Below are 14,553 nucleotides of genomic sequence, written 5' to 3'. Positions count from 1 at the left end.
TTAGTTTCAGAGTGGGTGGCAAGGAATAAGTTAGCCCTAAATATTTCTTAAACTGAAAGCATCTGTATTTGGAACAAAACATTCACTAAACCCTAAACCTCAACTAAAATTTGGAAATTGAGCAAGTTGAAATGCTAGATTGTAAAATGTCATGGTCAAAACATATTTATGCAGTAGTAGCTAAGATGGGGAGAAGTCTGTCTATAATAAAGCGCTGCTCTACCTTCTTAACAACACTATCAACAAGACAGGTCCTACAGGCCCTAGATTTGTTGCACCTTGACTACTGTTCAGTCGTTTGGTCAGGTGCCACAAAAAAGGACTTAGGAAAATTGCAATTGTCTCAGAACAGGGCAGCACGGCTGGCCCTTGGATGTACACAGAGAGCTAATATTAATAATATGCATGTCAATCTCTCCTGGCTGAATGTGGAGGAGAGATTGACTTCATCACTACTTTTATTTTATTGCGTTGTGAATTATTCAGATGAAATGTGTCAATATGTTTCTCTTTTAGTGAGGAGGGAGCCATGGAGAGAGAGAGAGAGAGAGAAAGCTAAGAATTTCCGAACAAAAAAAAATGTTGCAACTCTTTACATTAACGTTGCCTTCATCAAGGGTTTCTGAAGGATTTATACTTAGTTCATCAACTGTTAATAAAACACAATGTGAAGACACAAATAATTCATAAACAGTTCTAAGAAAACTCATGGGTTATATTAATCATAATGAAACTAACACATGGACACGTATTAAAGTCTTGATAATCCTCTGAACACATAATCAATAAATATCCACGGCAGTAATACAGTTGATAAACATGACTTTATTCAGTTATTCATGTGTATTTGATTGACAGGAGTCATTCATGTCTATCAGAAATTAACCAGCGGCGTGATTCATCCCAGATAGAGGTTTGATGAGGATAGGCTGTAAGGCTTATGAGTCAATCACAGATCACTGATAGACAGACTTATGAGTCAATCACAGATCACTGAGAGACAGACTTATGAGTCAATCACAGATCACTGAGAGACAGACTTATGAGTCAATCACAGATCACTGATAGACAGACTTATGAGTCAATCACAGATCACTGATAGACAGACTTATGAGTCAATCACAGATCACTGATAGACAGACTTATGAGTCAATCGCAGATCACTGAGAGACAGACTTATGAGTCGATCACAGATCACTGATAGACAGACTTATGAGTCAATCACAGATCACTGATAGACAGACTTATGAGTCAATCGCAGATCACTGAGAGACAGACTTATGAGTCGATCACAGATCACTGATAGACAGACTTATGAGTCAATCACAGATCACTGATAGACAGACTTATGAGTGGATGACAAGACGTTGCGGATAGGAGGATGAGGTCACCATGGTGTAAATGTAGGCTGGGGAGGTAGATGGATCGATACAGACAGAACCTTCATTTTTTATTTATTTTTATCATCAGTTCATCTTTTGAAATTAAAATCATCACAATTCTATCTTAAACCTTGACCAGCTCTGCACTCTCAGAAACCAGCTTGGGTGCCTGTAGGAGAAAACAAGGTGATTAGTTGTTCTCTCTTTACTGTTCTGTACCACCTCTCAATGAAACAATATGTTCTCTCTTTACTGTTCTGTACCACCTCTCGAACAGAAACAGTCACACAAACAGTCTTAAGGTAGGTAATATGGTGTTTTGAGTGATGTTTTCCTCAATAAGGATGAAAGGGTTTGAACAGTGTGGAGCGGTGAGTGTTTACCTCATCAGTGAAGCATGCTGCTTGGTCCTCAGCAGCACAACACTTCTCCTTCATACTGTGATATTTAGTAGAGATGGACTTCAGCTGCTCCTCAGTGATGGTGGTCTTATGTCTGACCACACCATACAGTAGTCTGAGGAGACACACACACACACACATTCATTTTTGTTGTTGTTGGAGTGTGTGTATGTGTGTGTTAGTTTCATGCCTACGTGTGTTTAATTTGTGTCCACGTGTTTATTCACAGTGCGTTGGTAATATATCTCACTTCTTCCCAGAGAGCAGCAGCTCCTTGCTGTCCTTGGTGCAGAGCTCGGGGCCCATGTGGAAGTTGCTGGCATCCAGCTCAGGAGGTGTGAACTCTGTGTCAGGCTGGATGTTCAGGATACAGGGTCTCCTCATGGAGTAGGACTGGTTGCAGCAGTGGGCGATGCGGGGGTTAATGGTGGAGGGGTCGTAGTCCTCACATGTGGCGTCGATGGCGTCGGTCAGCTGTGGAGAGGACACATGGGTAATGCAGAGTAGAGGACACACGGGTAATGCAGAGTAGAGGACACATGGGTAATGCAGAGTAGAGGACACATGGGTAATGCAGAGTAGAGTAGAGGGCACATGGGTCATGCAGAGTAGAGTAGAGGACGCATGGGTAATGCAGAGTAGAGTAAAGGACACATGGGTAATGCAGAGTAGAGGAGAGGACACATGGGTAATGCAGAGTAGAGTAGAGGACACATGGGTAATGCAGAGTAGAGCAGAGGACACATGGGTAATGCAGAGTAGAGCAGAGGACACATGGGTAATGCAGAGTAGAGTAGAGGACACATGGGTAATGCAGGGTAGAGTAGAGGACACATGGGTAATGCAGAGCAGAGTAGAGGACACATGGGTAATGCAGAGTAGAGTAGAGGACACATGGGTAATGCAGAGTAGAGTAGAGGACAGTACAGTAGAGTAGAGAAGAGGACACATGGGTAATGCAGAGTAGAGCAGAGGACACATGGGTAATGCAGAGTAGAGTAGAGGACACATGGGTAATGCAGAGTAGAGCAGAGGACAGTACAGTAGAGAAGAGGACACATGGGTAATGCAGAGTAGAGCAGAGGACACATGGGTAATGCAGCATAGAGTAGAGGACAGTACAGTAGAGAAGAGGACACATGGGTAATGCAGAGTAGAGCAGAGGACACATGGGTAATGCAGATTAGAGTAGAGGACACATGGCTAATGCAGAGTAGAGCAGAGGACACATGGGTAATGCAGATTAGAGTAGAGGACACATGGCTAATGCAGAGTAGAGCAGAGGACACATGGGTAATGCAGAATAGAGTAGAGGACACATGGGTAATGCAGAGTAGAGGAGAGGACACATGGCTAATGCAGAGTAGAGCAGAGGACACATGGGTAATGCAGAATAGAGTAGAGGACACATGGGTAATGCAGAGTAGAGGAGAGGACACATGGCTAATGCAGAGTAGAGTAGAGGACACATGGGTAATGCAGGGTAGAGCAGAGGACACATGGGTAATGCAGGTTAGAGTAGAGGACACATGGCTAATGCAGAGTAGAGCAGAGGACACATGGGTAATACAGAATAGAGTAGAGGACACATGGGTAATGCAGAGTAGAGGAGAGGACACATGGCTAATGCAGAGTAGAGCAGAGGACACATGGGTAATGCAGAATAGAGTAGAGGACACATGGGTAATGCAGAGTAGAGGAGAGGACACATGGCTAATGCAGAGTAGAGTAGAGGACACATGGGTAATGCAGGGTAGAGTAGAGGACACATGGGTAATGCAGAGTAGAGCAGAGGACACATGGGTAATGCAGAGTAGAGCAGATGACACATGGGTAATGCAGAGTAGAGTAGAGGACACATGGGTAATGCAGAGTAGAGTAGAGGACAGTACAGTAGAGTAGAGAAGAGGACACATGGGTAATGCAGAGTAGAGCAGAGGACACATGGGTAATGCAGCATAGAGTAGAGGACACATGGGTAATGCAGAGTAGAGGAGAGGACACATGACTAATGCAGAGTAGAGCAGAGGACACATGGGTAATGCACAATAGAGTAGAGGACACATGGGTAATGCAGAGTAGAGGAGAGGACACATGGCTAATGCAGAGTAGAGTAGAGGACACATGGGTAATGCAGAGGACACATGGGTAATGCAGAATAGAGTAGAGGACACATGGCTAATGCAGAGTAGAGCAGAGGACACATGGGTAATGCAGAATAGAGTAGAGGACACATGGGTAATGTAGAGTAGAGGACACATGGCTAATGCAGAGTAGAGCAGAGGACACATGGGTAATGCAGAGTAGAGTAGAGGACACATGGGTAATGCAGAGTAGAGCAGAGGACAGTACAGTAGAGAAGAGGACACATGGGTAATGCAGAGTAGAGCAGAGGACACATGGGTAATGCAGCATAGAGTAGAGGACAGTACAGTAGAGAAGAGGACACATGGGTAATGCAGGGTAGAGCAGAGGACACATGGGTAATGCAGATTAGAGTAGAGGACACATGGCTAATGCAGAGTAGAGCAGAGGACACATGGGTAATGCAGAATAGAGTAGAGGACACATGGGTAATGCAGAGTAGAGGAGAGGACACATGGCTAATGCAGAGTAGAGCAGAGGACACATGGGTAATGCAGAATAGAGTAGAGGACACATGGGTAATGCAGAGTAGAGGAGAGGACACATGGCTAATGCAGAGTAGAGTAGAGGACACATGGGTAATGCAGGGTAGAGTAGAGGACACATGGGTAATGCAGAGTAGAGCAGAGGACACATGGGTAATGCAGAGTAGAGCAGATGACACATGGGTAATGCAGAGTAGAGTAGAGGACACATGGGTAATGCAGAGTAGAGTAGAGGACAGTACAGTAGAGTAGAGAAGAGGACACATGGGTAATGCAGAGTAGAGGAGAGGACACATGACTAATGCAGAGTAGAGCAGAGGACACATGGGTAATGCACAATAGAGTAGAGGACACATGGGTAATGCAGAGTAGAGGAGAGGACACATGGGTAATGCAGAGGACACATGGGTAATGCAGAATAGAGTAGAGGACACATGGCTAATGCAGAGTAGAGCAGAGGACACATGGGTAATGCAGAATAGAGTAGAGGACACATGGGTAATGTAGAGTAGAGGACACATGGCTAATGCAGAGTAGAGCAGAGGACACATGGGTAATGCAGAGTAGAGTAGAGGACACATGGGTAATGCAGAGTAGAGCAGAGGACACATGGATAATGCAGAGTAGAGTAGAGGACACATGGGTAATGCAGAGTAGAGTAGAGGACAGTACAGTAGAGTAGAGAAGAGGACACATGGGTAATGCAGAATAGAGTAGAGGACACATGGGTAATGCAGAGTAGAGGAGAGGACACATGGCTAATGCAGAGTAGAGTAGAGGACACATGGCTAATGCAGAGTAGAGTAGAGGACACATGGGTAATGCAGAGTAGAGTAGAGGACACATGGCTAATGCAGAGTAGAGTAGAGGACAGTACAGTAGAGTAGAGAAGAGCACAGTACGGGGACACATGGGTAATGCAGAGTAGAGCAGAGCACAGTAGAGAAGAGCACAGTACAGTAGAGTAGAGAAGAGCACAGTACAGTAGAGTAGAGAAGAGCACAGTACAGTAGAATAGAGAAGAGCACAGTACAGTAGAGGACAGTAGAGCACAGTACAGTAGAGTAGATTACAGTAGATTACAGTACAGTAGATTACAGTACAGTAGAGTACAGTAGAGTAGAGTACAGTAGATTACAGTAGATTACAGTACAGTAGAGTACAGTAGATTAGAGTAGAGTACAGGAGAGTAGAGTACAGTAGATTACAGTACAGTACAGTAGATTACAGTACAGTACAATAGAGTAGAGTAGAGTACAGTAGATTACAGTACAGTAGAGTACAGTAGATTACAGTAGATTACAGTACAGTGCAGTAGAGTAGAGTACAGTAGAGTACAGGAGAGTAGAGTAGAGTACAGCAGAGTACAGTAGAGTACATGGTGTTGGTCAGCTGTGGTGACAGAAACAGAAAGGGGAGGGGTCAACACTGGGAAGAGCAGAGTGATTTAATATGAGAGGATGTGACATATCTAGAGAGACGTGGAGGGAGGGGGTAGTGGAGGGAAAGGTAGGGAGGATGTAGTGGAGGGAGGGGGTAGTGGAGGGAAAGGTAGGGAGGATGTAGTGGAGGGAGGGGGTAGTGGAGGAAAAGGGGTGTAGTGGAGGGAGGGGGTAGTGGAAGGAGGGGGTAGTGGAGGGAGGGGGTATTGGAGGGAAGGTGGGGAGGGGGTAGTGGAGGGAGGGGGTAGTGGAGGAAAAGAGGGTGTAGTGGAAGGAGGGGGTAGTGGAGGGAGGGGTAGTGGAGGGAGGGGGTAGTGGAGGGAGGGGGTAGTGAAGGGAGGGGGTAGGGGAAGGAGGGGGTAGTGGAGGGAGGGGGTAGTGGAGGGAAAGAGGGTGTAGTGGAAGGAGGGGGTAGTGGAGGGAGGGGGGTAGGGAGGATGTAGTGGAAGGAGGGGGTAGTGGAAGGAGGGGGTAGTGAAGGGAGGGGGTAGTGGAAGGAGGGGGTAGTGGAAGGAGGGGTAGTGAAGGGAGGGGGTAGTGGAAGGAGGGGGTAGTGAAGGGAAAGGTAGGGAGGATGTGTGTGTGTGTGTGTGTGTGTGTCAGACCTTCTCCTCTGCACAAGGCAGGATGAAGTGGCCTGGCTCGTCCTTGCAGCAGTCATGGAGGACATCATGCACCCTCTCTGACACCATGTGGAGCTGGTCGAAGGAGGCCTGGGGCATTATCCTGGTGTAGTGCACCATCATACTGAAGGAGGAGGTGGAGGAGGTGGTAGAGGAGGAGGTGGAGGAGGTGGTAGAGGAGGAGGAGATGGAGTAGGTGGAGGAGGTGGTGGAGGAGGAAGAGGAGATGGAGTAGGTGGAGGAGATGGAGGAGGTGGTAGAGGAGGAGGAGGATGTGGAGGTGGAGGAAGTGGTAGAGGAGGAGGAGGTGGTAGAGGAGGAGTAGGAGGTGGAGTGGGAGGAGGAGGAGTAGGAGGTGGTAGAGGAGGAGGAGTAGGAGGTGGAGATGGTAGAGGAGGAGTAGGAGGTGGAGTGGGAGGAGGAGGAGGAGGTGGTAGAGGATGAAGTGGTAGAGGAGGAGGTGGAGGTGGTAGAGGAGGAGTAGGAGGTGGAGTGGGAGGAGTAGGAGGTGGTAGAGGAGGAGGAGTAGGAGGTGGAGATGGTAGAGGAGGAGTAGGAGGTGGAGTGGGAGGAGGGAGTAGGATGTGGTGGAGGAGGAGGTGGTAGAGGAGGAGTAGGATGTGGAAGTGGTGGAGGAGGAGGTGTTAGAGGAGGAAGTGGTAGAGGAGGAGGAGTAGGTGGAGGTGGTAGAGAAGGAGTAGGAGGTGGAGTGGGAGGAGGTGGTAGAGGAGGAGGAGGTGGTAGAGGAGGAGGAGGTGGAGGTGGTAGAGGAGGAGTAGGAGGTGGAGTGGGAGGAGGAGGAGGTGGTAGAGGAGGAGTAGGATGTGGTGGAGGAGGAGGAAGAGGAGCATGAGTTGATTGTTAATCAGTCATTAAGTAGTAATGTATTAAAAATAAACCATTCATAAATGATTAGTAAGCCATAAAGTAACTATCAATTCACCCATAAGTTGTTAGGCCTAAATGTGATGTTTAATATCTCATACCACATGAATCTCATCTCCTCTGACCGTTAATATCTCTGTGTTAAAGCGTGACCCCTCACCTCTTCTCAAAGGCGTTATTGTTCATGCCAGTCTCAACAGCACACATCTTCTTGTAGTGGTCATTCTCATCAGTGATCTTCTTATCAATATCACTTCCTGCCAGCTGGGGACAGAACCATTCATACAGTTGGCATGATGCCACATAACAGGGCAGATGCCATTATTATGGTCTAAAAATACTAGGAATTCAGTGCTAGCCTGCTGTGTTAATGCCAACAACCATCAGCTATTAGCTCAGGGGAGCTAATGCAAGTATTCAGGTCAAGGCAAGGTTACACATCACAGACTGATATATAGTGTAACTAGGCTAGGTTACACATCACAGACTGATATATAGTGTAACTAGCTAGGTTACACATCACAGACTGATATATACTGTAACTAGCTAGGTTACACATCACAGACTGATATATAGTGTAACTAGGCTAGGTTACACATCACAGACTGATATATAGTGTAACTAGCTAGGTTACACATCACAGACTGATATATAGTGTAACTAGCTAGGTTACACATCACAGACTGATATATAGTGTAACTAGCTAGGTTACACATCACAGACTGATATATACGGTAACTAGCTAGGTTACACATCACAGACTGATATATACTGTAACTAGCCAGGTCTTCTGATAAGAGAAGACAAGACATGGTCAACTTTGTTGTCCCCAAAGGGAATTGGTCTTAGGTTGGGGTTAGTATGGACATTTTTGTTGTCCCCAAAGGGAATTGGTCTTGGGTTGGGGTTAGTATGGACATCTTTGTTGTCCCCAAAGGGAATTGGTCTTGGGTTGGGGTTAGTATGGAAATCTTTGTTGTCCCCAAAGGGAATTGGTCTTGGGTTGGGGTTAGTATGGAAACCACACATGGTTAATACATACAGCGGTTTTGACACACTCTGCATGGTCCTCCTTGTCACAGCACTGGAGCAAGGCCTGCTCAGCCTCCTTGGCGAACCTCAGAATCACCTGCTGAGACGACTCAGGGTGACGCACTGAGATCTCATACACCAACCTGCCGATCAGGACAGACCATATACAGAGAGTCAGTAGTCAGACAGCCAATCAGGACAGACTGTACACAGTCGTTTAGCCAATAGCAACACCCCATACAAAGTCAGAATTGTGTGTATAGGCAGCTTTTCCAGATGTGTGTGTGTGTGTGTGTCTGTGTGTGTGTGTGTATGTGCGCGTGTGTGTGTGAATACATACTTCCCCATGGCTGCATCTGGGGTCTTGGTAAAGGTCTGGCAGACTGCTGCTATGTCAGCGTGAACGTCGTAGTGCTCAGACAGACCGTCTGGCTTAGAGTCTGGCTTCATGGCCTCAACACAGGACCCTCTGTGTACTGCATCCTTCTTACAGCAGGCAGACAGACCGGCCGCGCGAGACAACACACTCTTATCAGCACACACCTCATCCACCAGGGTCTTCTGTTTGGGGGGGATACACACACAGGCAGGAAGAGTCAGGGACACAAATACATGTATATGCAGACACACACACACATCCAATGTGAGGCTGAGAGTGAGAGGTGAGAGGCTGAGAGTGAGAGGTGAGAGTGAGAGGTGAGAGACTGAGAGGCTAAGAGGTGAGAGACTGAGAGGCTAAGAGGTAAGAGACTGAGAGGCTAAGAGGTGAGAGGCTAAGAGGTGAGAGACTGAGAGGCTAAGAGGTAAGAGACTGAGAGGCTAAGAGGTGAGAGACTGAGAGGCTAAGAGGTGAGAGACTGAGAGGCTAAGAGGTGAGAGACTGAGAGGCTAAGAGGTGAGAGACTGAGAGGCTAAGAGGTGAGAGACTGAGAGGCTAAGAGGTGAGAGACTGAGAGGCTAAGAGGTGAGAGACTGAGAGGCTAAGAGGTGAGAGGCTAAGAGGTGAGAGACTGAGAGGCTAAGAGGTAAGAGAGTGAGAGGTTGAGAGTTTAGAGACAGAGAGTGAAAGATTAAAAGGTAAACAGAGGAAATGAAAGAGTTTTAAAAGAGAGGAGGAACTAAAAGAGAAATCCACCAATAAAAAGAGAGGAATAGAGAGAAGACATAGTTTACCCTCTCCTTCATGCATGTGACCATGTCTCCGCTGCAGCAGGGGGCAACAGTCGCTACGATCTTGTCTACCATGCCTCCCATCTCCTGGAAAGAGGCCTGAGGCATCTTCTGACTGTACTGGATCAGCTTCCTGTTAGAACAGACAGACACACGCGTCAACCAATGGGACTGGCTCAAGGGCGGGCTCACCTGGCTCTCAGCCAATTAGAACCATAGAATTTTAGATTGACGTGTCCTACTTGGCCTTGACAACGCGGTCTCCATATTTCTTGTGGATGATGCACAGGGCCTTGAGTTCAGTCACGCGATTCCCGACGGCACGTTGGAAAGTAGCTTTCTGGAAAAGAGAGAGAGAGATGTTTACGTTGGCTATATAGGTGCTTTATCTGTCCATGCCAATAAATATTATTGAAATGAATTGAGAGAGAGACTGCATACAAAATGGCACCCTATTCTCTCATAGGGTTCTAGTCAAAAGTAGAGTACTGTATAGAAAATAGGGTGCGATCTGACGCCTCCTGACCTTGGTGTCGAAGCAAGTCTGGGCCTCAGCCTCTCCACAACAGCTAGTCAGAACCTCTCCATAAGCTTTGGCGATAGCCAGGATCACATGTGGTTGTAGCATCGTGTTACTCTTGGAGAACTTGAAGATGAACCTGAAACACACACACAGTAAATTCCAGAAAAACACTCCATACTGCTCAGCGGCCTAACACAGTATTTTAGCTGGTGTGGTCTCAAGTCGATGGTCTCTAGTCGATGGTGTGGTCTCTAGTCGATGGTGTGGTCTCTAGTCGATGGTATGGTCTCTAGTCGATGGTCTCGAGTCAATGGTGTGGTCTCTAGTCGATGGTGTGGTCTCTGGTCGATGGTCTCAAGTCGATGGTGTGGTCTCTAGTCAATGGTGTGGTCTCTAGTCGATGGTATGGTCTCTAGTCGATGGTGTGGTCTCTAGTCGATGGTGTGGTCTCTAGTCGATAGTGTAGTCTCTAGTCGATACGGTGGTCTCTAGTCGATGGTGTGGTCTAGTCGATAGTGTGGTCTCTAGTCGATGGTGTGGTCTCTAGTCGATGGTGTGGTCTCTAGTCGATGGTATGGTCTCTAGTCGATGGTGTGGTCTCTAGTCGATAGTGTAGTCTCTAGTCGATGGTGTGGTCACTAGTCGATGGTGTGGTCTAGTCGATAGTGTGGTCTCTAGTCGATGGTGTGGTCTCTAGTCGATGGTGTGGTCTCTAGTCGATGGTGGGGTCTCTAGTCTGGTCTCTAGTCGATGGTGTGGTCTCTAGTTGATGGTGTGGTCTCTAGTGAATAGTGTGGTCTCTAGTCGATGGTGTGGTCTCTTGTCGATAGTGTGGTCTCTAGTCGATGTTGTGGTCTCTTGTCGATGGTCTCTAATCGATGGTCTGGTCTCTAGTGGATAGTGTGGTCTCTGGTCGACGGTGTGGTCTCTAGTCGATGGTGTGGTCTCAAGTCGATAGTGTGGTCTCTAGTCGATGGTGTAGTCTCTAGTCGATGGTGTGGTCTCTAGTCGATAGTGTGGTCTCTAGTCGATAGTGTGGTCTCTAGTCGATGGTGTGGTCTCTTGTCGATAGTGTGGTCTCTAGTCGATGGTGTGGTCTCTTGTCGATAATCTCTAATCGATGGTCTGGTCTCTAGTTGATGGTGTGGTCTCTAGTCGATGGTGTGGTCTCTAGTGGATAGTGTGGTCTCTGGTCGACGGTGTGGTCTCTAGTCGATGGTGTGGTCTCAAGTCGATAGTGTGGTCTCTAGTCGATGGTGTAGTCTCTAGTCGATGGTGTGGTCTCTAGTCGATAGTGTGGTCTCTAGTCGATGGTGGGGTCTCTAGTCTGGTCTCTAGTCGATGGTGTGGTCTCTAGTCGATGGTGTGGTCTCTAGTCGATGGTGTGGTCTCTTGTCGATAGTGTGGTCTCTAGTCGATGATGTGGTCTCTTGTCGATGGTCTCTAATCGATGGTCTGGTCTCTAGTGGATAGTGTGGTCTCTGGTCGACGGTGTGGTCTCTAGTCGATGGTGTGGTCTCAAGTCGATAGTGTGGTCTCTAGTCGATGGTGTAGTCTCTAGTCGATGGTGTGGTCTCTAGTCGATAGTGTGGTCTCTAGTCGATAGTGTGGTCTCTAGTCGATGGTGTGGTCTCTTGTCGATAATCTCTAATCGATGGTCTGGTCTCTAGTTGATGGTGTGGTCTCTAGTCGATGGTGTGGTCTCTAGTGGATAGTGTGGTCTCTGGTCGACGGTGTGGTCTCTAGTCGATGGTGTGGTCTCAAGTCGATAGTGTGGTCTCTAGTCGATGGTGTAGTCTCTAGTCGATGGTGTGGTCTCTAGTCGATAGTGTAGTCTCTAGTCGATAGTGTGGTCTCTAGTCGATGGTGTAGTCTCTAGTCGATGGTGTGGTCTCTAGTCGATGGTCTCTAATCGATGGTGTTGTCTCTAGTCGATGGTGTGGTCTCTAGTCGATAGTGTGGTCTCTAGTCGATGGTGTAGTCGCTAGTCCATGGTGTGGTCTCAAGTCGATGGTGTGGTCTCTAGTCGATGGTGTAGTCTCAAGTCGATGGTCTCTAATCGATGGTGTGGTCTCTAATCGATGGTGTGGTCTCAAGTCGATGGTCTCTAATCGATGGTGTGGTCTCTAATCGATGGTGTGGTCTCTAGTCGATGGTCTCTAATCGATGGTGTGGTCTCAAGTCGATGGTCTCTAATCAATGGTGTGGTCTCTAGTCGATGGTGTGGTCTCAAGTCGATGGTCTCTAATCGATGGTGTGGTCTCTAGTCGATGGTGTGGTCTCAAGTCGATGGTCTCTAGTCGATGGTGTGGTCTCTAGTCGATGGTGTGGTCTCAAGTCGATGGTCTCTAATCGATGGTGTGGTCTCTAATCGATGGTGTGGTCTCAAGTCGATGGTCTCTAATCGATGGTGTGGTCTCTAATCGATGGTGTGGTCTCTAGTCGATGGTCTCTAATCGATGGTGTAGTCTCAAGTCGATGGTCTCTAATCGATGGTGTGGTCTCTAGTCGATGGTGTGGTCTCAAGTCGATGGTCTCTAATCGATGGTGTGGTCTCTAGTCGATGGTGTGGTCTCAAGTCGATGGTCTCTAGTCGATTGTGTGGTCTCTAGTCGATGGTGTGGTCTCAAGTCGATGGTGTGGTCTCAAGTCGATGGTCTCTAATCGATGGTGTGGTCTCTAGTCGATGGTGTGGTCTCAAGTCGAGTGTGGACACTTACCTCCCAACAAAAGCCTTGTGGTCCTTCTTGAAGTCGTCACACTGGTCTGCAGCGGGCAGCTCAGCTTTGAGGGACAGGTCCCGAGGAATCTACAATCAATCAACCAGTCAATCAATCAATGTATCCAGAAAGACTTTTTGACTTCCAGTAACCCGGTCTACACCCCAAAGAGCAAGCAGAAAGAAGAAACCTAGATAGGAAACCTGGCCCAGAGGGAGGGGTGGTCCATTCTACCTTGGCCTTGTGGTCCAGGAAGCAGTGTGTCCTCTCAGCGGCAGTCTTCTCACAGCACATCTTCAGATGGTTCTTCTCCACCAGGGTCTCAGAGGAACACACCGCGCTCTGGAACAGGTCCGCCTGCGCACGCACACACACACACATACACACACACAAATAGGAGTACACCGTTTAGCCAGCAGAGAGTGCTATTATATCAGAACAGTTTCAACTGAAACAGTTGGAAACATTCGTCACTAATGCCCAATTCCATACCTACCCATACCTCTGGCCCCTACCTACCCCTGGCCAGGCTGGCCAAATGTTAAATGTAAAGTTGTGTGATAAGGATGATGAGGTGTGATAAGGATGATGAGGTGTGATAAGGATGATGAGGTGTGATAAGGATGATGAGGTGTGATAAGGATGATGAGGTGTGATAAGGATGATGAGGTGTGATAAGGATGATGAGGTGTGATAAGGATGATGAGATGTGATAAGGAAGATGAGGTGTGATCAGGATGATGAGGTGTGATAAGGATGATGAGATGTGATAAGGAAGATGAGGTGTGATCAGGATGATGGGGTATGATACGGATGATGAGGTGTGATAAAGATGATGAAATGATAGGTGTCTCTCACCACATCTCTGTCGCAGTCCTCTGGAGGAGTGTCTGAGCAGCATTTGACGCCCATGGCTAAGGCCTCCGCGATGAGAGGCACCAAGTCACCCAACGTACTATCGGGAAGATTCTGAGCCAGCCCTACAAGGATCCTACACGCACAAACAGTCAGTCAGATGATGCATTAAACCAAAACATACACAGTGCAGTTTACTGTCTGAACTCATTGTTATTTGTGGTTAGAGCATTGGGCCAGTAACCGAAAGGTTGCTGGATCGAATCCCCGAGCTGACAAATCTTTCGTTCTGCCCCTGAACAAGGCAGTTAACCCACCTTTCTGTCATTGTAAATAAGAATTTGTTCTTAACTGACTTGCCTAGTTAAATAAATAAAACAATTGTTATACTTGTTCTCCCTACCCTACCGTCCCGGACAACAATACGTCTACTGCTACTTACAGCTAAGGTTTTAATCAGCAAAAAAGCAAAGAGCTCTTAAACATAGGACGGTCCTCTCTCAGGAGCTTGCTAGAAAACCAATTTGGATTTAGAATTTTCTGGGGTACAATGGAGGCTTTAAGAGAGGTTAATGCCTTAATATTGAATAGTTTTAACCCTTCAAACTGATGTTCGTTATGTAAATATGCTCATTTAATTTGATCTGGTTTGCCATTCCAAATAAAGGGAAATATTATTTTCTCGCATTATTTAACAAATGATTCCCTTGGAGTCAGTAAGTCCATTAATAAATATGTAAACTGCGATATGACTAGAGAATTTATCAGGGTAATCTTCTCGTAAACGGATGGCTGTTTCCACAGTTTCAAGATTGTATATATTTTGCTGTTTTTGATCAAAGTTAATAGTTGCAAAGATCACTCAACTTTTCCCGGGGATATGTACACCA

The 14,553-nt window shown here is 47.0% G+C and overlaps 1 protein-coding gene across 1 annotated transcript in view; it reads right to left on the bottom strand.

The window, feature by feature from the left end:
• Nucleotides 1-1,437: 1,437 nt before the first annotated feature.
• Nucleotides 1,438-14,553, bottom strand: part of LOC115124130 (albumin 2) — a 14,637-nt gene continuing 1,521 nt past the window's right edge. The window contains exons 2-14 of the mRNA XM_065015709.1: nucleotides 13,667-13,799; nucleotides 13,043-13,165; nucleotides 12,809-12,897; nucleotides 10,092-10,224; nucleotides 9,808-9,905; nucleotides 9,569-9,698; nucleotides 8,736-8,956; nucleotides 8,406-8,538; nucleotides 7,524-7,627; nucleotides 6,461-6,602; nucleotides 2,034-2,257; nucleotides 1,766-1,898; nucleotides 1,438-1,551 (exon numbers count right to left, since the gene is read on the bottom strand). Of these exons, the coding sequence (XP_064871781.1) occupies nucleotides 1,507-1,551; nucleotides 1,766-1,898; nucleotides 2,034-2,257; nucleotides 6,461-6,602; nucleotides 7,524-7,627; nucleotides 8,406-8,538; nucleotides 8,736-8,956; nucleotides 9,569-9,698; nucleotides 9,808-9,905; nucleotides 10,092-10,224; nucleotides 12,809-12,897; nucleotides 13,043-13,165; nucleotides 13,667-13,799 (1,708 nt within the window). The 3' untranslated portion in view covers nucleotides 1,438-1,506. The remainder of the gene's footprint in view (nucleotides 1,552-1,765; nucleotides 1,899-2,033; nucleotides 2,258-6,460; nucleotides 6,603-7,523; nucleotides 7,628-8,405; nucleotides 8,539-8,735; nucleotides 8,957-9,568; nucleotides 9,699-9,807; nucleotides 9,906-10,091; nucleotides 10,225-12,808; nucleotides 12,898-13,042; nucleotides 13,166-13,666; nucleotides 13,800-14,553) is intronic.

Source organism: Oncorhynchus nerka, unplaced genomic scaffold (assembly GCF_034236695.1).
Source record: "Oncorhynchus nerka isolate Pitt River unplaced genomic scaffold, Oner_Uvic_2.0 unplaced_scaffold_1327, whole genome shotgun sequence".
NCBI classification, from domain to species: domain Eukaryota; kingdom Metazoa; phylum Chordata; class Actinopteri; order Salmoniformes; family Salmonidae; genus Oncorhynchus; species Oncorhynchus nerka.
Note: the sequence above shows the minus strand (reverse complement) of the source record. Positions and strands in the feature narration are given on the sequence as shown.